At 41.7% G+C, this 21581-nt stretch overlaps 1 protein-coding gene across 8 annotated transcripts in view; it reads right to left on the reverse strand.

Annotated features, from left to right (window-relative positions):
• MAP4 (microtubule associated protein 4) overlaps window positions 1-21581 on the reverse strand; it is a 259798-nt gene that overhangs the window by 187910 nt on the left and 50307 nt on the right. For 7 of the 8 annotated variants that reach the window (XM_067544519.1, XM_067544515.1, XM_067544521.1 and 4 more), the window contains exons 2-3: window positions 21264-21312; window positions 11561-11706 (exon numbers count right to left, since the gene is read on the reverse strand). In XM_067544519.1, the coding sequence (XP_067400620.1) occupies window positions 11561-11599 (39 nt within the window). In that variant the 5' untranslated portion in view covers window positions 11600-11706; window positions 21264-21312. The remainder of the gene's footprint in view (window positions 1-11560; window positions 11707-21263; window positions 21313-21581) is intronic. The other variant, XM_067544516.1, reaches the window with a different exon arrangement.

Below are 21581 nucleotides of genomic sequence, written 5' to 3' on the forward strand. Positions count from 1 at the left end.
CTTCAACCAAACTGCCACAACTAAACCAAAGGTCTGCCCACAAGATCTTGTGCAGTGGGAGTTTATGCTCTGTGCCATTTAGATCCTTAGAAAAACTGAACAAGTATTCAAACTGACAATAAGATTTAATTTTAATCATGATAAATAAAGGTGGTTTAAATACTTTGCACTTATCCTAGAAGTGGGAGACAACTTCAGCATGTTTCCTTGGCATCAGCTACTAGTGCGATCCTACAAATTTTATGAAAGTCAGCACTGAGAGCGCAGCCACTGCTATAAGAAGCTAAAGCCTGCAAGATTTGGATGAAAAATCTACCCACTTCCAGCTATGTGTTGTCATGTGGAGGACACTTGACATTCTTAAAAGAAACAAGGGTGCAGCAAACAAAGGAATCCTAATGCTCCATCAGTGCAGGAAACTAGAGAATCTGCAGAAGCATGTGGCAATGCAGATATTCTTAGTCCAACTCCACAATATCCTCACTGTGCAAAACTACAGGAGGGAATATGCAACTCTCTCTACTATACATGGTTTGTGCATTATACCACTTGGCAGCACTATATACAGAGAGCAGTATGAACAGTGGCCCATCTGATCTGAGGAGTAAGAATCCATAAGCAGAAAGCAGTAACTGAAAAGGTGGGACAATCAGGTACTCCCTAGATTTTTTTTTAAAAGGAATTAAATATGATAAAACACCATATTCAACATTAGTAGCATGTGGTAGTCTAATTGCCTTGATGCAAATCTCAGTTCGCTTCTACCTCTAACTAGTGCCACACATCAGATTTTAAATCTAATGCTTTAGCTTCTCATTTTAGATACGTGTTTTCATTTAATGAAGTTGTAATTAATCCAGGGACTTTCAAAGCAAACAGAATACAGCTCGAACCACTATTGTGTGCTCATAACAGTATTGCTCAGAACCATTTCCTCCTTACAGATATCTATCTGATAAGTCACTACTTCCATTTCCTATTAGGGCTTTATTAAACACTCCTCATCTTTTCAATTTGGTCATTTACCCTTATCTGAATTTCTTTCTTCTATCAGGGAGCCTAAGCAACAAAGGTTAAATAAACCTGAATGAAGTTTACTAAGGATGCACTGAAGTTACCATTTCCTCTGAGAAGTGACTTTGCGGGGTTCCACGTTTGTATTTCAATGGCTTACAAATCAAATGTGTTCCGTTTACAAATAAAGATTTGTTTCAAAATTCTGCAGGCCAAATTAAACCCTGTTGTATTCAGGTTATGCTTTAAATGACACCTGTGTAATCCCATTGCTGTCAAAGCATTGGCACAAGTGCAAGTGATTAAATTCACCACACTAACACACCCAAACAACTGTTGATTCATAATAGAATCCAGCTCCTCCTTCATTATCTGTGTTGGCTAGTCAGGGCAAAGGGGATAAAACTAGTGTATATTTATCTTTGCCTTTGAAGTCAGCCAATCTGATTTGGCAGAAGAAGCAGATCTGATGAGTAAGAAGGTACCATTTATACTAATGGGAGAACCACCACACTCTAAGAGTGAAAAATCTGACTCAGCCACATGTAAGTAAGAATATGGATCAGGTAAGAAGGGAGATCAGACAGAAAGAGTAGCTGAGAGCAGAGCAGCACTTTCTTTAAAGGAAAGAAAAAGGGGGTCACGGCAGCCAAGCAGCCCAAGAGTTGCTACAGCTTTTTCAGAGAAGAGGCAGGAGAAACTGAGGAATCCACTCTTTATTTCCCCACTCTTCAATAAACCCATATCTTCAGGAGCCTGTATTGCATGAAAGGGTGGTGTCTGCAAAGAGGATTGTATGGAAGTGAAGGGGGTTAGCTAGAAAGGCTCTCATTTCACAACATGAGTTACTCTCCCTTCTGCCCAGGTGGAGCACTCCTAATCACTGTTAGCACAAGACTGCAATAGTAGACAGCAATTTAAAGCTAATTCTAGCATCTTCTTTACAAGCTTACTGATAAAACAAACAATGTCAATTTACACCAAATTCCTTACAACATTAGCAGAGACCTGCACCATGAAAGCACCTGGAAAATGCAGACAATACAAATGTAGTAGAACTGGCTAGCTTGGGGGAAGAATCAGACCTGGCAGTCACTGACACTGAATGCACATCCAGTTAATTCAAAACTACTCTCCTAAATTACAGATTGTATTAAATATACTTTGAGAAAAGAGCACACTTTTTCCCCTCTTGCAGAGCTTAATAAATTCCACATAGCAAAGAAACTCAAATCCCTGGATGTTAATTTCTCTCTCTATTCTGGATGACTGATCTGTCTCCAAGTTGGGTCAAATATGTGGGCCTTATTACTTAAAGAAAGTTTTCAGTTAAAAGCAGTTAAATTTTCCTAATCCTTTCATGCTAAAGTTTACAATGGAATTTTCACAGTAATGCACCTCCAAGGTGGGAAGCAGGATCCAACTTTTAAATGTGGACAACGAAAAAGTAGATTATATATCTCCTCCACCTTACCCTGGACACGAAGGTATGGAAAAGACTTCTGTCAAAATAAAGAAAATGGTATTGGCTAAGACTGGATAACCAATATGCAGAATTTGGCAATGGCCATCTAGCAGATCTCAATTCTGGATACTTGACACACTTCCCTGAGACTATCTGTGCTCCAAGTAACTGGACTTTGATGCTTAACCAAAGGAGGACTATTTCTTGAATTTACTTAGGAAATGAATGCTATGACAGTTGTGAAGACTACCTACTGAGTCTTATTAGAGAAAGTGCCCAACTTCAAATAAATTAACTCATCTGACTGGAGACATCAGTCATCTGTGGGAAGATAACTGTCATTGATAGTAAGTATAATGATACCTCCTGAAGAGGTTCAATCAGGATAGCATTCGAAGAACAGAAAGAGGTTCTGAAAGACTTTGTGAAATAAGGTTGATGCTCTAAGGAAACAATTTTGGAATTTATATGAAACTTCCTTTTCTTGAAGAGGTTGAAAACATACTACAGAGACTTCACTCTTCTGCTTGCACACACTTATACCTCCAAAATAAAGCCCTCATGGAGGAACTAAAGACTATGTTTCACTGGTTTAACATGTTAGTTGAACTATGGACTTTACAGCAGCCAATAGAATAAGCTCTATTTGTTTTCTTTCAGGGTGCATAAGAGCAATAATTACTTCAAACAAGTATTTCTAGAACCAGATAGGTTTAAAATGATGGAGGACTGGTCTTGCAACAGACCTCTGTGAAAGAGAGACATCTGAAGATACACTACTTGGTTAATCGGGCCGGAGAGCCATACCCTCTTCAGAAGAGCCTAAACAGTATTGCTGCCATTCACATTCTTCTTATACTTTGTATTGTCCTGGGAAGCAGTGAAAAAGGTGGGAACACAACAGGGACCTTGCCCAGCTTTACAAAATGTCATTCACCACCTCACAGCCCAAGTCCTGACACAGAGGCTGTAGGGTAATTTCTCTACTGTTTCCAGCTGCAAAAAGATGAGAATCAGATAGGAAACTTTGCTCTGCCCAGCACATGAAACTCTCTCTCTCAGGTAGGGCTGATCAGTTTTCATAACAACTGGGAAGAACATATCAGACACGTTGACAGTCACAATCAAAACAGGTGCGTTATCCATTACAGGAGCAGTTTTCAGAGACGTCAATGAATCACTGTACTCTAGCTGGTGGATGTTGTGCTCTCTTTCTGGGACCCATTCCCTGAACTTAATCTGGAAGATCCCTTTTAAAAAAAAAAAAAAAAAAAAATTGAATTCCCTGCCTTCCCCAGGCATGGGAACTGAGAATATACAAGGGGAACTACAACTCTGCCAATGGATAAGATGAGAGAGGTGAAGAGGGGATACCTAGAACTGCTGCTGGATGGGTCATGTGAACTCTGGATCACTGCAGCATGCCTGTGAGAGAACAGAAATCTCAAAAGGCTCCAACTGGAACTGGATTTTTTTTGGTTTCCACTTGGTTTCCATTATGGCCATCTGGGATGAAGTGGGAATTTTTTGTAATATTTTTATGAATCCTAGGTGTACCTCAATTTCCCCCATACTTTGCATTGCTCCCCAGTGGGAGGGAAAAGGATTACATTTGTTCTCAGCACAGATTAAGAGACATATGTGCGCCACCTCCTTGTCTGGGAGGAATGAATACAGTCAATAAGGAACTGGCTGAAATAAACCCAAATTAACAAGGGATCCAGAGAGACTATGCAAGCACCAATGATTCATGGATTGGCACTCTCAACAGGGAAGCTGAGCAGAGATCCCAGCTCGACGACAAAAGACAGGCGGGTAAGAATAAGAGCTGACATCTGGAAGAGGCTAGGACCTCTCTCATCTGGGAAATGACGAAGGAAGAAGTTAGGGAGAGAGCGAGCGAGCCTGAAAATGAAGTTCACTACAGCTTGGCTGATGAACTGCTCTGGGCAGACAAGAATGGACTATGTTTTAATCTTTATTTCTCTATCATAGAATCATAGAATATTAGAGTTGGAAGGGACCTCAGGAGGTCATCTAGTCCAACCCCCTGCTCAAAGCAGGACTAACCTCAACTATATCATCCCAACCAGGGCTTTGTCAAGCCTCAGCTTAAAAACCTCTAAGGATGGAGATTCCACCACCTCCCTAGGTAACCCATTCCAGTGCTTCACCACCCGCCTAGTAAAAAGTTTTTTACTAATGTCCAACCTAGACCTCCCGCCCTGCAACTTGAGACCGTTGCTCCTTGTTCTGTCATCTGCCACCACCGAGAACAGCCTAGCTCCATCCTCCCTGGAACCCCCTTTCAGGTAGTTAAAGGCCATTATCAAATCCCCCCTCACTCTTCTCTTTTGCAGACTAAACAAGCCCAGTTCCCTCAACCTCTCCTCATAAGTCCTGTGCTCCAGCCCCCTAATCATTTTGGTTGCCCTCCGCTGCACTCTCTCCAACTTGTCCACATCCTTTCTGTAGTGGGGGGCCCAAAACTGGACACAATATTCTAAATGCGGCCTCACCAATGCCGAATAGAGGGAAATAATCACTTCCCGTGACCTGCTGGCAATGCCCCTCCTAATGCAGCCCAATATGCCATTAGCCTTCTTGACAACCAGGGCACACTGCTGACTCATATCCAGCTTTTTATCCACTGTTACCCCCAGGTCCTTTTCTGCAGAGCTGCTGCCCAGCTCGTCGGTCCCCAGTCTATAGCTGTGCATGGGATTCTTCCTTCCTAAGTGGAGGACTCTGCACTTGTCCTTGTTGAACCTCATTAGATTTCTTTTGGCCCAATCCTCCAGTTTGTTTAGGTCACTCTGCATCCTATCCCTACCCTCCAGGGTATCTACCACTCCCGCCAGCTTAGTGTTGTCCGCAAACTTGCTGAGGGTGCAATCTACCCCATCCTCCAGATCATTAATAAAGATGTTGAACAAAACCGGCCCCAGGACCGACCCCTGGGGAACTCCGCTTGTGACTGGTTGCCAGCTAGACACGGAGCCATTGATGACTACTCATTGAGCCCTATGCTCTAGCCAGTTCTCTATCCATTTTATAGTCCATTCATCCAACCCATACTTCTTTAACTTGCTGATCAGAATACTGTGTGAGACAGTATCAAAAGCTTTGCTAAAGTCAAGGTATATCACATCCACCGCCTTCCCTACATCCACAGAGCCAGTCACCTCATCATAGAAAGCAATCAGGTTGGTCAGGCATGACTTTCCCTTAGTGAATCCATTTTGACTGTTCCTGATCACCTTCCTCTCTTCCAAGTGCCTTAAAATGGATTCCTTAAGGACCTGCTCCATGATTTTTCCAGGGATTGAGGTGAGGCTGACCGGTCTGTAGTTCCCTGGATCCTCTTTCCTCCCTTTTTTGAAGATGGGCACTATATTTGCTTTTTTCCAGTCATCAGGGACCTCCCCCTGTTGCCACGAGCTTTCAAAGATAATAGCCAATGGCTCTGAAATCACCTCAGCCAACTCCCTCAGCACCCTCGGGTGCGTTGCATCCGGCCCCATGGACTTGTGAATGTCCAATCCTTCTAAATAGTCTTGGACCCGTTCCTTCCGCACTGCGGGATGTTCGCCTCCTTCCCATTCTGTGCCACCCAGTACAGCAGTCTGAGAGCTGATCTTGTCTGTGAAGACAGAGGCAAAAAAGGCATTGAGTACCTCAGCTTTCTCCACATCCTCCATCACTAGGTCGCCTCCCTCATTCTCTAAGGGGCCCACACTTTCTCTAATCTTCCTCTTGTTGGCAACATGCCTGTAGAAACCCTTCTTGTTCCCCTTCACGTCCCTTGCTAGCTGCAACTCCAATTGTGCTTTGGCCTTCCTGATTTCATTCCTGCACGTTCGAGCAGTGTTTATATAATCCTCCCTAGTCATCTGACCAAGCTTCCACTTCTTGTAAGCTTCTTTTTTGTGTTTAAGTTCGCCAAGGACATCTTTGTTAAGCCAAGCTGGACGCCTACCATATTTGCTATTTTTTCTGAACATCGGGATGGTTTGCTCTTGTGCCCTCGATAAGGTCTCTTTAAAATACAGCCAGCTCTCTTGGGTTCCTTTCCCTCTCATATTAGCCTCCCAGGGGATCCTGCCCATCAGTTCCCTGAGGGAGTCAAAGTCTGCTTTTCTGAAGTCCATGGTCCGTATCCTGCTGTTCTCCTTTCTTCCTTTTGTCAGGATCCTGAACTCGACCATCTCATGGTCACTGCTGCCCAGGTTGCCACCCACTTGTACTTCCCCTACCAAATCTTCCCTGTTTGTGAGCAGCAGGTCAAGAAAAGCACGGCCCCTCGTTGGTTGCTCCAGCACTTGTACCAGGAAATTGTCTGCAACACTCTCCAAAAACTTCCTAACATAAGAACTTCCAACATTATGTTCCAGTTGATTCATAAACCTCACTTTTTTGAAAATGCTGCTTGAGTATCATTGCAAATACTAGGTGAGGTGCATTAGTCCCTGAAGACAAATCTAACCATGAGTCTCTCTGTTGGACTCACTGAGGAGAGTGCATGGTGTGAACCAGGAGTTCTGAAGCCCCAGAGGTTCAGTCTCAGTAGGTAGTGAGGCCTCATGGCCTACCCTGAAGGAAGAGTGAGACCCTTTGATGTACCAAACCCCCCAAAGGGGTTTTTCCAAGAGACAGTTCCAAAGCCAGCACAGATCCTGGTAATCAATGACACCATGTTCAATTAACATTCTTCAGAGATGAGACCTTGTACCTCAATGTTCATCTTCAGACCAGGCTTCTTTGGCACCATTTGTCTGTGTTTGCCCTGAATCCAAGACACTCCACAAACTGTATAACTGTACGTTTGCTTCAGTTTTCTCTTTGTACAGAAAAAACTTTGATCAGAAAAACTGATTGAGAAGAGATACGTGAATTTCCTTCTTCCCTAAAGCTAATATTATTGCTACCATGGTTCTGAAAGAGACCCTGGAAGCACATAAGATCGAATGGTAACTGAATTGGGGGGGGAAGAAATGATGCCATGATCTGCAAAACCTAAGAACTGCCAGAATAGGGTGAAATGGGAATCTTTTTAAGACAAGTCTCCTCTAGGAACTTTAGATATTTCAGACATGGCTCTGCTTTTCTTGTCCCCAATGCTTCCAGACTAGAAATAGGAAGGGAAACAGGTTGCAATGTTCCGATCTGAAGTAGATGATGGATGATTTTGTTATATCATGGCCTTTCCATGGGTTGCCGAGACTGGGAGTAGGACGAAGTTGCTCCAGAAATTCTTTTACAACTACATAGGGTACCCCCTTTGGACAGTGTTTAATGACCTCATTTGATCAAGGCTATAAATTAACCATAGGATGAAACAATGCCTGCCAGTGAAAGGCCTGTAGAGTGGCCTTCTCATTATTTCAGATACAAATCTCCCTCAGTTAAAAATGCTGAATCCCTGACCAGCAAAAATAGCCCGATTATTCTTCGACAGTGATACAAGAATAAGTTTTGACTAGTCCATACTGAAGAACCTTCTGGCCTTATTTTAAAAAATGGAGGTCAGGGGAAAATGTGGAAGAAAGACCAAAATGGTGGACTACCCATTACTGCCTGCCAGTTCTTCCATGTATGGGCTGCTGTCCCTCATTACTTCACAGCCAACGACTGATGGTAGGAGGTGGAGCGGAGAACTGAGAACCAGCAGTGGAACCTGGAAACAATAACCTGGACATTAAGACACGGTGACCCAAAGCGGTAGCTGGGGACACCAGTCCTAATGCTTTCCCAGGCAAGAAAACCCTCTCTCTTTCACACACCAACAAAGGTTATACAGCTATAGCTTGTTTCGGGCAGTTACAGACCTAAGCATAGTTTCACAGTACTCTGTGCACTCGAGAGAGAATTTTGAGGTTTTATTCTAAATATCTTTTACTATTTGATTCTCTAATCTGGATTGCTAGCCTTCCACCCTTAAGGGAGGAAGAATACCCTTCATGGGGGTTTAATATGTGCACACCTAGATGACTGTGTGTCTCCTGGCCTGATGTTTTCTGCATCGATCTGCCCTCTCTGAAGATGAGCAAACAGTGCTGATTTTATGTATTCATATTTTTCCCCTTTAGGAATCTGTTTCCATAATCCTCTTCAGAGGAGGAGAAAAATTGAGCTCCGATTGCTCTAAAAATATCTCCAATGGTTAGCAATCGACTATCCTCAAAGAGGCTGCAGTTGTTACTCCTGTACTCCACATAGGCCCCTTCTGGGTCTCTCAAGGAAGGTACTGGCCTGGGGCTCAAGAATGTGTTTCCCAGAAGCTCTTCCGCTTCTATTGCATGGGATCTACACGGACCAGTTAAGTCTCAGTTTGGGGTAGAAGTAGGGACCCAAGAGGGCAGAAATGATTATTCAGATGGCAGCCAGGGAAAAGACCAGGGCCCAAAGGCCCTTTACACCACACTCTGCTGGTGACAGTTTCTGTGCTGTGTCCAGTTCCTTCTATCTGCAACTCACAGCTTCATTGCCCTCACGGAAGGTGCCTGCCTCAGAGCCAGCTCTTTTTCAGTCCTACCTGCCACCTCTCCTGCCCACAGAAGGGGGACCAAGGCAACCCCACCCAGACCGTGCTGTGAGGGAAAATGCACTTTGTGCATACAGCCAGCCAAGCAGCCAACAAAACACTCCAGCAGGAGACAGACCTTTCATTTTGTCTCTGGCTGTTCCCAGCCCAGCTTAGTTGCTGAAGCCTATGGGGCAGCAGCTGCTGCAAGCGTCACCAAACAGGAAGCAGAGCTGAGGAGGGAACAAACTCCTCTAAAATCCAGTGCAGCCCTGGGACACAGATGGGAACAAGACAGATATCGAGCCAATTTTAGTCAGAAAATTTTGAAATTAAGTTTGAAATTTTCCTCAGTAGAGTTCTGCAGTGGGAAGGGTGGGGGGAGGGGGGGGGGGCGCGTACGAAGGGAATTGCCGGCCATGGGGAAAGCAGAGAAAATTAGAGAGAACTTCAGAAGATAGCAGCAAGGCAATCCCCCAGTGACTGACACGTCTAGTTCTGCCCCCATGCTGCAAGCAGGCTGCTGAAGTACTCATCATAACAGATCTGTTGACATTAGCACAAAGAAGAGCTTACGAGTTAAACACCCATATTGGTGGCAGGGTCAAAGGTATTATAGTTGATATTTTATTTAGTTTTCAATTAATTTATGTGTTTTCCTTTCTGCTTGTGCCCCAGAAAGATGGGCTGGCATATTTTCTAGGACTAAACATTGAAAGGCCCATGTGCAAAAATAAATTAACCCTGACTGACCCTGAGCAGTGTTCAAGACACTGCAGCCATTGGGTGTATTGGAAAACTACTTTAGGAGCTAAGATAAAATTCTAGAAGGCAAACAAAGACTGGTGGTAGGAGGTACTTGAAACTATTCATTCTAAAGATCTAATTTCTCTCTCCATCTGCCTCTGCAAAAGAGGAAGAAGTCCACAAAACACTAATATCCTGATTTTTAAAGGTGCCAAGCACCTACAGCTGCCATTGACTTCAACAGGAGATGAGGTTACTTTGCTCTTTTGAGTCCGGCCATAAGCGAATAGCACAGACTGATTCAAACAAGTTGAAGGAAACTTCTCTGGCACTCTAGACAGCCAACACAAACTGGGAGTATGTGGAAGAAAAATCAGCCCACAGCAGAGTCATACTTCACCTGTGACCTCTGTGGACAAATGAGGAGCAGTGAGATTTTAGTACTGTCAGCCGGATACAGGCGTGTGAGTGAAAGTGGTGGAAAAGAAAAGACTGGGATAGGAAAGACAGCCATAGCTGATTTCCCCTGCTGATACTCCACCCTTCACTCTCAGGAAATACTATGTGAATATTTTATCAGTGTACCCCAGCGCTCAACAAACAGCATGTATATTTGAACTTTTTGCTTTCAAAGAGCTTCTTGACAGATGTTCCTGCACCTAGGCACATTGGGACAACATACAAAAATATCAGCCTTCAGAAAGAATTTCCTTCCCTTGGGTAACTGTGTGACTCTTACTAACAATTCAGTGAGATGTGGATAAAACTACACAACTAAGTAAGTGTTGCATTATGAAGATGTATAGTCTTCTAGCTGATAAAGAACCACATTAGTAGACTTCCCTTGAGTTGCAGCATGATGAAGCTGCTTTGGCAGAGCCTATCAGGCATACAAGAATAACTTGCCTATAAATCCTTGCAGGGATTAGGGAATGTAAAGGTGGGGATTAATGGTCTTGGCTGGCCCTCAAAAAAAAAAAAAGCCATACGGAAAACGAGTTCATAGATAATATCTAAAGAAAGCCCCTTACAGAGTAAGTATCTAGCTGCACACATGCATAGGAGCTTTGAAATGTGGTGGGGGGAGGGGAAGGATAAGAGGAGAATGACTGGTATGTAACCTCCAAAGCCATAAATGTTAACTCCTTTCTTTTGTTTAGGTAAAGGTAAAGGGCCCATCTTCTGGAAAGCCCTTTGTGTTTTAGCTGTTGAATGGTCTGATTCACAAACTCCTTCCTACGCCAGCTCTTCAAGAAAGATAAGCGAAGAAGTCAAAACTGAAGACTGGCTTCCAAATTCTCATTTCACAGGAAGTTTTCTAGATATTACATACTGCAAAAGGCAATAACAAATAAGGAATTTATATCATTAATGAACCTTCAAGGGGGAAGTCTCTGGTTTTAACCTGGCAAGGGGTAGGAGACAGAGGAGAGGAGGGCAATGAAAAGAGGTGCTTCTTTCTGAAACCTCTAGCTGTTAATAAAGCACTCTTTCTACACTACATAACTCCTCAGTCACACTGACCAAACAGGCAAGGCAAGCAGCTGTTCCTGTCAGCTGCTTTCCTTTAATAGTACATGTATCAGAAAGGAAAGCAGCTTCCATTGAACTAAAAGCAAAGCCAGAGAATAATGAATTAGTCAAAAGCCATGTCTGTAAAGGAGTCACTTCTTAATACACTTCCAGTTAAAGTTTCTGCTTTCATCAGCGACCCTAAACCCTCATGCTTATCTTTATGCCTTGACCCAGAGAAGACAACTACTGGGGTACATAGGTACTTTGGAAAGGGGGAAGTTTGGTTACTATCTTACCTTAGTCTTTCTCTGAGAACATTTTTGCTTAGCAGACATTAGGCTAGTGTTCTCGACTCCTCTCACTTTATCACAAGTCTTGCAATATTTGGTGTTTCTCCCAAAGCCCCATCTCCTGGAATCATGAGATCACTTGAGAAGCTCAGCTTTCATTAAAAAAAGAAAGTAGGTTTTTAGCTCCTCCCTTGGTGGTAGAAAAAACTTGGAGATATAAACATTAAAGTCTCATGGATTTTTAAGCAAAACATGATTTTGGGGGGACCTAATGACTATTTTTGAACAACTAAGGCTGGTAACACAGCTAACTAGATTCTGATGAATTAAGGAATTTATAACATTTAAACTGTTTTTTTTTTTTTTTTTTAAAGTTAAAATCTTTATAGAGTGCAGAAACAATTCAAACCTGCCTGAAATGATCTGGCAGGACCAGGTGGGATTGTTATTCCATGGCTCTTGCTCCTTCATTTTAAAGAGATATGAGAAGGAAGTGGTGGATATTACCCCCAAGGAGTCTTCTGCCAACCCCCAGATGGTCTGTTTTGTATAGCTTCTCCTGTTCAGCACGTAGGCTGAGATGGCTGTAGGCAAGGATCTATGGCAGCAGTTCCCAAAGTGTGGGTCGCAACACCAGATGGGGGTCACACTCAGCAGATGGGGTCATGGCAATCCCTTCTGTTCAGAGAACATCCTTTTGCTTGCAGTGCATGACCTCGAATGTACAATGCAAGCGAGGTCATGATGCAAGGACACCATTTTGCCCTATTAACTGGCATTCTCTGCACAGCATGACCTCACACACGTCATACATATGAGGTCACATTGTGCAGAGGACACCATTTTGTAGAGTAAAATGGCATCCTCCATGTGCTGTGACCTCACATGTAGGGTGCATGCAAAGTCAGTGTGCAGAGGATGACATTGCTCTTCAAAATGGCATTCTCCATGCGGTCTGGTGTCCCAGCAGGAAAGACTTCATTAAAATGGGGTCATGCCAGCAGAAAGTTTGGGAACCCCTGATCTATGGGATCTACTGCAAGCTGGACTCTCTCTCTCTTCAGATGGTCCCCTGAATTTTGCAGCAATACAGGATATTAGAGAATAAATGGAGATGCAGAATTTCATGTTTTTAAATGATTTTCATTGAGTCAGGTATAAAAATAAAATCAGCATAGCAGCCCATCTTTCAAAAAATTCCATTTTATGCTGTACCCACATTTTCAGATTTCAATGTGTTGCAGGTATTTGTAATGATAAAATATAGAAACTGTCGGTGTGAGAGCTGGATGCTTGACAGCTGGGTATAGGCAGCCAGGATTTTTGAAAACTTAGGGCTTGTCTATACACAAAAGTTGCACTGCTTTAACTATACCAGTATAAAGCACCATGCAGGCTGAGGGACCCAAGTACCAGAGAGGGACAACTGGGCACACCCAGTTCAATTTGTAGCCTTTACCTCAGGGCTTTGTTTACTTAACACAGACTGCGGGGGCCCTCTGGCCTCCAGTAGCTTAATCCTTAATGGTCTGGATTTTCCCCAGCCTGGGTGGGGTGGGGGGCGGGGAGTGGTCCACAGGGCTTGCCCTCCTGCCTGCAGTCTTCTATTACAGCCACAGGAGAGTTTACTCCCAGCCTTCCCCTGGTCCCAGTCTCCATAGACTGGGCCTTCTTTTATATTCCCCTAGCAGGGAATCAGATCCAATCTCTAGATACTGTTCAGATGATGTCCAAACCCACCTTCTGGGTTCCTCTCCAGAACAGGGCTGGCTGCTCTTCAGCCCCCCGTCCTTAAAGGGGCAAACTACCCTGTTATATACCATTATACAACATGACCACATCCACACTAGGAATTGTATCAATATAAAACTGAGTAAAAAACACTATCCTAGCCAAAACGGAGACACTATAAAAAATGCAGATTAGTTTGAGATTGATACACACAGCTGGATATTTCCTCTAAAACTGAAGTTGTTTCACTGCTGATAATTTCCATCTTGAGGTTTCAGAGTGAACAGCCATTTAAGATGAATAGAACTGTTCACACTTATCAAAGCTATTGTTTCAGGCTGGCCACAGAATATACTGCATCACTTTGCATTTGAAATGTTTTCTTCATGATTGAGAGCGAGATGCTTAAAGAATGAAAGCATAGATTCCAAGCACAATTTCTGCAGTAAGAATGGAGTTCTGCCTAACTGCAGAATTGACAGGACCGTGGCTATGGAAGGCTTACACACTGTTTGGTCTGCAGAGTCATCGGTTAAGTGGCAAGACCATGCCATCTCAACAGAATTGCCATCACATCAGATTTAGTGGGGTTGATCCTGCTTTGAGCAGGAGGTTGGACCAGATGACCTCCCGAGGTCCCTTCCAACCCTAGTATTCTATGATTCTATGATAATTGCGTAGTGCTGTTTCTTTGCTTTTGTGATATCTGATACAGATAGGAATCCAAAGAAAAAATTGGCTCAAGTTAACACTAGATAAGAGATGTGAGTTAGTAGAGGTAAGCAGCTAGATCAACTGATAGGGATCGTGAATGCTTTACTAGTGTATGGCCAAAGAATTTTACAGGCCGGACGTAGTTCTGGAACCCTTACGGCTGGACTACTGCAATACACACAAGGTTATCCCTAAAGACAACTTTAAAGCATCAGCTAGTGCAGAATGCTGTGACTTTCTGCTAGGCAAAGTGCTTTAGAGTGAGCACATTACACAACTGTTTGTTGAAATGCAATGATTTTATCTGTTTCCAAGTGCTTACTCAACATGCTGGCTCCAATGTAAGGAGCCCTATGTGGTTTTTGGCCTGGCTACCACAGAGATCACTTCTCTTCCTATGCATTTTTGAGACAGCCGAGACTTATTATTTGCCAAGAGCCTAGTCCGATTCTCTTGGACTGGAGACAGGGTATACCCAGAGCATTCACAGCTGTAAAACTTGTTCCTGCTAGAGCTCAGGTCAGGACAGTTTTCTGAACTTCAGAGCATGGTGCAAGTAACATTTTTACAGAAGCTTCTCTGGTTTTGGACTATTACTGTGTTATCACAGCTGATTTGCATGGCACAGAGGCAGGTTGTTTTCTCATATATTGCAAGTAAATAAATGTGTTTAATTTATATATTTCAACCTAATGCAGGGTGAATAATTACATAAAAGTTAGCTGCACTAGAAGCACCCTATGTTGATGGCCACTGCTGCTTGCGTTGTTTGTCAGGGAAAACTATTTACATTTAGGCAAAAATATCCTAATTTTAAAATGCAAAGAGACTGCTTGACCTATTTGTTCTTGTACAAAGTGTTAAAACCATGCCGTTGCAACATTTTAGGAGCTGCTGGGCACATCTAGAGGCTGTGAAAAGAACTCAAATTTCTCTCCAGTCACAACTGCTCTGAAAAACGTCTTCTCAAGAAAGTTGGAAATAAAACATTCCCTTCATGACAAAACAAAAGGGGCATTACCCTTCCACAACATCATTGGTTCAATACAATGGGAAGTGCAAGAATTGGTTTAGCTTTTGAGTCAGATATGAAGTAAAAATAAGAGTCTACTGGGGCACTCTATAACTAATCGAGGGTTATGCAACTATCACCTAAAACAGTAGGTAAATCCTCTTCTCACATCAGCACTTACAGGCTGGAGAGAAAGCTCACCCATGTTTCCTTTCCAATATCAACATGTAAAATTAGGACAGCAGATCAAAGCAGAGAAAATTTCTCCCCCAGCAAGGGGCTTACTCACAAGATAGATTTACCTCAGCATCCATTGCTGTGTATTCCAGAGTCTGCATCATATACAGACCCACCTGAGGTCACACTAGCAAACATCTGTGCCCATACTCAGTACCTCCAATACCACCTCTACTGCTTTTCCTACATCATTCCCCCTTTTCCTAAAAGGTCCCCAAGAGCACAGTGGGCTGGTTGTTTAATTATCAGCTAAGGCCTATAACATTGACACTGGCAACACCATTCAAAATTGGAAGTAGTGTCTCCTTTCATAACCTCCGCTTATCTGTTCTTTGCATTACAAAAGGGCATTCTGAATGTACTTTCACTTTGAGAAAGCACTGCTAAACTGAACATTGAGTAAACTGAAAGAAAACTGCCAGCTGTAAAATAGTCAAGTTCTTCTGTTCTGGTCTGAGATTTCTAGTCTTGACTTACTGGTCAGAGGGGTTAAACATCTAAATATAACAAACTGTTGTATATACACTCCACTAGTGTGCGGATTTAATTCTGTCTCTAGCATAACACGCTTGGAGTAGTCACATGACATTTATTCTTAAAGAGGATCCTGAGGATTTTCTCTTGAGCTAAATCCAGCCATGTCACTGGCCAAATGCCACAAAGGCTTGGTAGAACTCGTCAGTTCAGAAAAGAGAGCAGCAATGTTAGATGCCAAAGCACTAGCCAGTTATGACAAAGCAGTGAGTCATGCAAGAAAAAACACCTCCAGAAAACGCTACTGTTCCCTCAAAATGCTAGTGCAGTAAACTCACGAAATGCACTAAACTCATGAAATCCTCTTGAACTACCTTGGCAGCCTCTTGCTGCTACCCCCACCTAGTTGATCAGTCATAAGGTTGGGCTAGATGATAGGCATATAAGATATGGGGGAAAGGGAGAAAACACTGAATATTTTAAAGTAACTGAAGTCTCCAGAACAGTTCCCATGCTGCATCTAGAAACCTGGAATCAGAACAGAGCTCTGGCAGCAGTTTGAATCGTCTTGCCTTAACTGTTAAGAGGCATTAACTCACCCCAGTCTAGTATAGGGAACCAAGTGTTTAAAACTGGGCCTTAGTTATTTCTGGTTGCTTCAGAAGTAAAATCTTTTAGAAATAAATTCCTGCTTCCTGAACAAGACCAACATTAGACACTGATGTTCTGAGTTACCATTCAACAGGAATAATATTAGATATACATAGCTACTAATTTAATTCTGTATAAAAATTTGCTCTAAGCTTGTGTCTCAGGGAAATAAACTAAAAATCAGCAGACACACTCCTGAGAAGAATGAGTAATTAACATGAAAAGAATTTGCACAGAGAGCCACATCAAGAGAATACATGCAGGTTTCAAGGGAGTGCAAGTGGAGAAAGATATTTATCTGGAGCGTTTTGTCAAAGGCCTGGGGATCATTCTGTGGAATCAAAGAATTAATCATAGAATTGATTATAGAATGCCTGGCCTGAAATTGATTATAGAGGGCCTGGCCTGAAACTGGGTAGCCTGAACTGTGATGGAAGCCCTCAGGTTAAATCATTGACAGGATGCCCCAAACTGAGACTGAGATAAAGATGCTAAAATCCCACAGGATGTCTCAGGACCACAATTTAAATGCAAACTCCTTTTGTGAACTCTAGCCCTTTTGAAGTCTGTGAACAGACATCTCCTGTTCTGATAAGTATCGGGGGTATGTGCCCCCCCCCGGTCTTCCTGGCCCCATAGGAACTTACTCCATACAGATTAGCATTTTAACACGTATTGTGTAGCCAGCCATCTTCGGGTGATAGTCAGGGTACCTGAAACACATTGTATAATAAAGTGGCTCTTTGGTCTTTCCTGTGAAAACATCTGGTGTACCCCATTGTACATATAATTGTCTTTCCTGAACTGTTAATCAAATTCCACTATACGATCAACATGTAAATAAACCTAAGCAACCCCTATAAAAGTCTTTTGTATCTGGTAGCCAGGGGAAGTACATTTGCCCAGCATCCAGACATGCTGCTTCACTTCCATATAACCACCTAGGTTTTCCCTATGGCTATAGTATTCCCCATAGCTATGGTTATGTGATTGTGTGTGTCACAATTAAAGCTGCACCCGATCCAACTCTAAAATGTAGCTGTGTGACTTTATTTTTCCTCGACAATTCCCAGAAGGTGTTGCCAGTTGCTGGCTGTGGTCAGGTTGGAGCAGGATATAGTCTGAAGGTTCAAGAGATGGCACGTAGTTTTAGTTCAGAAAAAGAGTCCTTGAGACTAGAAGTTCCCTTATGCTTGTAACCTTTAGGGCTTTTGTCTGATTTTTTTTCTTCCAAAATCAGTTAATGCTAGAGACCAGTTTCCATCTTCCTAAATGCAGTCAGGAAGCCAGCAGAGAGGAGGAAGGGAGTAACTGCTGCACTTCAACCACCATTGTATTTACATTTCCGTTCTCTAAACAACAAATAAATTTAATTAGGACCAAACATGAGGCACTGCTTGGAAAACAAAGGCTGAAGTTTCTGGAGAGAAAGGGTTGCAAAAGGAGGTTTGGATCCTTTTGCAATGTAATCAGGTAGGCTCAATTAATTTTGAGAGAATGATTCACTTCCTTGTGGAAGTTAAAACTGCAATAGCTAGGGAGTCACTGAATATCAATGGGCAGCCAAGGTATTGTGTGCTCAGAGAAACAAACAATTTCCCACTGAAAGGAAAAGGATAAGGGACTGGACATATTATTTTACCCATTACAATGTTAATTGGTTAAGTCATTTTTCTTAAAATGAAGGACTTCCACCCATACTTTAGGAAGAGAGATGAACCATTTCTTCCCATATTCTAGCAGATTTGACACAATATTCTGAATAAATACATACTGTATCACATACCATTTTGTCCTGAACTTCAAGCAAGCAATTTTAGTCCACCATTAAGTTTTTAATCATTTCCCCAAAAAAAAGTATAAATTTCCATGTTACTTCCACCAACTGAGATTATTAGATAAAGATTTTAGAAATCCAGTTTACTTTTCACTATTACTGCCAGCTGATTACTTCTTGCATTTCCTCCCACATTGGGCAATGAAAATAAACTAGTCCATTTCTAATCAAAAGGGTTCTTTATTGCCTAATATGTCTGCCATACCACCATAACACTTGATTACACATGCCGATGAGAAACATCAATATTTCATACTCCTAGAAGAAGCAAGGAAGGTGGCCAAAAGACCAGTGTGCTTTATATATTTGCAAAGACATAAAAGCAGTAAGTAGGGAGAATGTGTTGACTTCGAACTAGCCATCTGCTCAAATGTTACTGGTTTTCTAAAGTAAGAATCCAAGACATTATTTAATGCCTAGCTTCTACTGGGAATGACAATGTGAAATTACGTAATAAGACAAAACTGACCAGTCTCCAATATTAGTTGCACAGCAAGGCACTGACTCCCAAATACCCTCTACTCCTCCCTGCTGCCTCTTGCTCAGCTGCTCTTCCAAAGAAAGTTACCTTTACACATCCGGCTATTGGAACTATGCTCGAGCCAACGAGTGTGGTTAGACATACCAGGATAAAGCGTTCAGGAAATGCTTTTAATTGCTGAACAAGCTCTTTGGGAAACACCTGCTTGATTTCCATGTCCTGAAACTTTAATAGCAAGTATCAAAAGGGATGACAGCAAATATTGCCAACACCCTTTGAACCAGCCTGCCTCAAGTCTGTGTTATATTTCTAGATTGTTTTCTGTACAAAGAAAGAAGGAGGGAGATTGAAAACCCTCTAATCACTAAGATGCAGGTTAAAGATAAAGATGTAAGATGCATTTTGCCTGAGACAACCAGGAAAATGGTAATATTCCAGACTGACTCCTGACTGCCAAGAAAAAATGATAGGTACAAGATTGCTTCAGCCATTGCTAAGCAGAGGTTAAAATGGGAAAAGTTGCAGTCTGAGTGGGCAATCAAGATTCCACATCCTCTGTTCCAAATTGCTTATATTCCTAAATCCCTGCTTTAGAAAGGCAAGGCCTCACCTCCCACCACCGCTCTTCCTTTAACACTGTCCAGGGCCAGAAACGCAGAGGGAGAGGCATGAACTGAATTCAGAAGCCATCTCTACCTCCTATCCCCTTCCCAAGCATGACAAGTCAATGTATTTGGCTATTAGACATAGAGCTTTTAAAGTGGAAAACAGTTTATGGTTGTTTCCCCTGTGTTTTATGGCTCTCTGCCAAATAAATCAACTGTGTTCAGACTAGATTGATTTAAATCAAAGATTTAAAGTCAGATTTGAATCATGACTTAAAATCACCAAGCAGGAAACCTTGATTTTTTTTTAAATAATTGATTTTAATCTTGTTTTGCATTTGTACTTCTTAGTTATTTTCCTAAAGAAAGGTTGATTCTCATACGTAAACATTAAAACAAGTTGATTTGCAATTAAACAGTCTTTTTACACACTAATTTTGGTACTTCTTTTTGCTAACCGGGAAGTTATACAGTGCATCTATACATGTTTATTTCAGCAGTTGTAGGAATAAATGTAAATTAAGCTATATTCTTAATTTTTACATGTTTTATTTATGTTAGAAAATGGTGACTGGTGCATTTCTACTTTATTGGGGGTTTTTTAATTTGTGATTTGTGTCACGATCTATCTGGATGGAAACTGAAATTTAAGTAAAAATACACAAATCAGTATTTTTGTTTTTTTATTTTTGATTTTTTATTAATTAAATAAAATACCTAAAATGTGCTGGATATACAAGTTTATCAAAACATGTTTTACAACATTTAAAACAAACCGATTTAGTTAATAAAAGCAAATATCTATATGTTAATGAATTGAAGTGATTGTTTCTGGTGATCATATATTGCAAGATTTTAGAACTAGAAGATCTTCTCTCATACCTGGTTTTCATTCATAGACTGGAAGAGGAAAACAAGCTTTCATGCCTTTTTTAACTCTCAATTAGTTTCTTAACTTTCAGTTAACTAGCTATTGAACTGAATTAGCTGAAAAACTGAAATGAGGAATACGTTCTCTCTGTACATGCAGAAGAAGCTACTGCTGTCAAAAGCTGGTTTAGCCCTTCAACAAACTCTGGCTCCAGGTGCTTAGCCAGTGACTTCCACCAGTTCAGTGGTTTGACTTTCTTTAAAATTTGGCAGCAAACACGTAGTGCTTAATTTTTTAAATTAATTTAAATGCTTTTTAATTATAGTAATTTTAAGCCTTAATATAGGTTGCCTACATTTCAAATTTAATTTTAAATAGATTTATTTTGTAAAAATAAACCTATTTAATTTAAAATAAAAAATCCAATGTGTTCTTTACTTCATCCAAACATGCTACCAACCTAAGTCAGATTCACCTCTTCCCCTGCAAAACAACTATATACAACTGAGTCACTCAAACTCTGCATCAGCAGAACAGACAATGCAAGATGACACCAGATAGCCAGTTTAAAGGAGGAAAAAAAACTGATAGAAGAAACAGCAAAGAGGAAGAGGTCCAGCCTGCTAGAAATAACATCCTTTGGGCCACATTTAGACTCTGCTGCCTAGAATAGAGCAGATGCAGGTGTCAGAAGCAATAAAGAAGCTCCAAGTCTGAGAACCAGAGCAAAACAAGAAAAACTGAAGATGTTACAAGGAAGACAGAAGGATTTCACGTTGTGAAAAGGCTTCTCAGTGCATATTCATTCTGCAGAGACTCCCATGGGAGGTCCCACACACAGTACCTGCCATTAGGACTTGCAAATTCTACCAGAATACACTCACCATTTCAGCCCCAATCAGCTGAAGCAGCTGGGCCTGGCTGCTAAGCTTTCCTGCTAAACTCCAGTGGGAACCTAAACAATCTCCAAACACCATATTATGGCTATGTTTTTCCAGCTGAACTTTCAGTATGTACGCACAAATGATTCTGCTTAAAAACCTTTGTGCATGTCAAATATGTAATGTCATTTCTTTAATGAGAGGTGATTCCATACCTTAAAAGTAGATGTTTCCTTAATGTGTCAATCTCCACAAACTGCTTATCTGTAAAACAAACGGAATACACAATTAAAAAAGAAGCCAGGGGGACAAACAACTATTTGGAATTCACAGAGAGTTTGATCTTTTATCAGGGCTGGCCAGCCCAAATTTTAGTCCATGGCTTTGTACAAACTAATCCACTGGAAATTTTACTAAATTTTAATATGCTGTTTTCCCATTTCTGTGGCCTGGGATCCTCTTGCTTGGTTTGTCCCTTTGACAATACAAAATAAAGTAGACATTAGGTTAGTAATCCAGCTCTGACCCATAAC

This window comes from Emydura macquarii, unplaced genomic scaffold (assembly GCF_026122565.2).
Source record: "Emydura macquarii macquarii isolate MOO-44397 ecotype Brisbane River unplaced genomic scaffold, CSIRO-AGI_Emac_v2 contig_973, whole genome shotgun sequence".
NCBI classification, from domain to species: domain Eukaryota; kingdom Metazoa; phylum Chordata; order Testudines; family Chelidae; genus Emydura; species Emydura macquarii.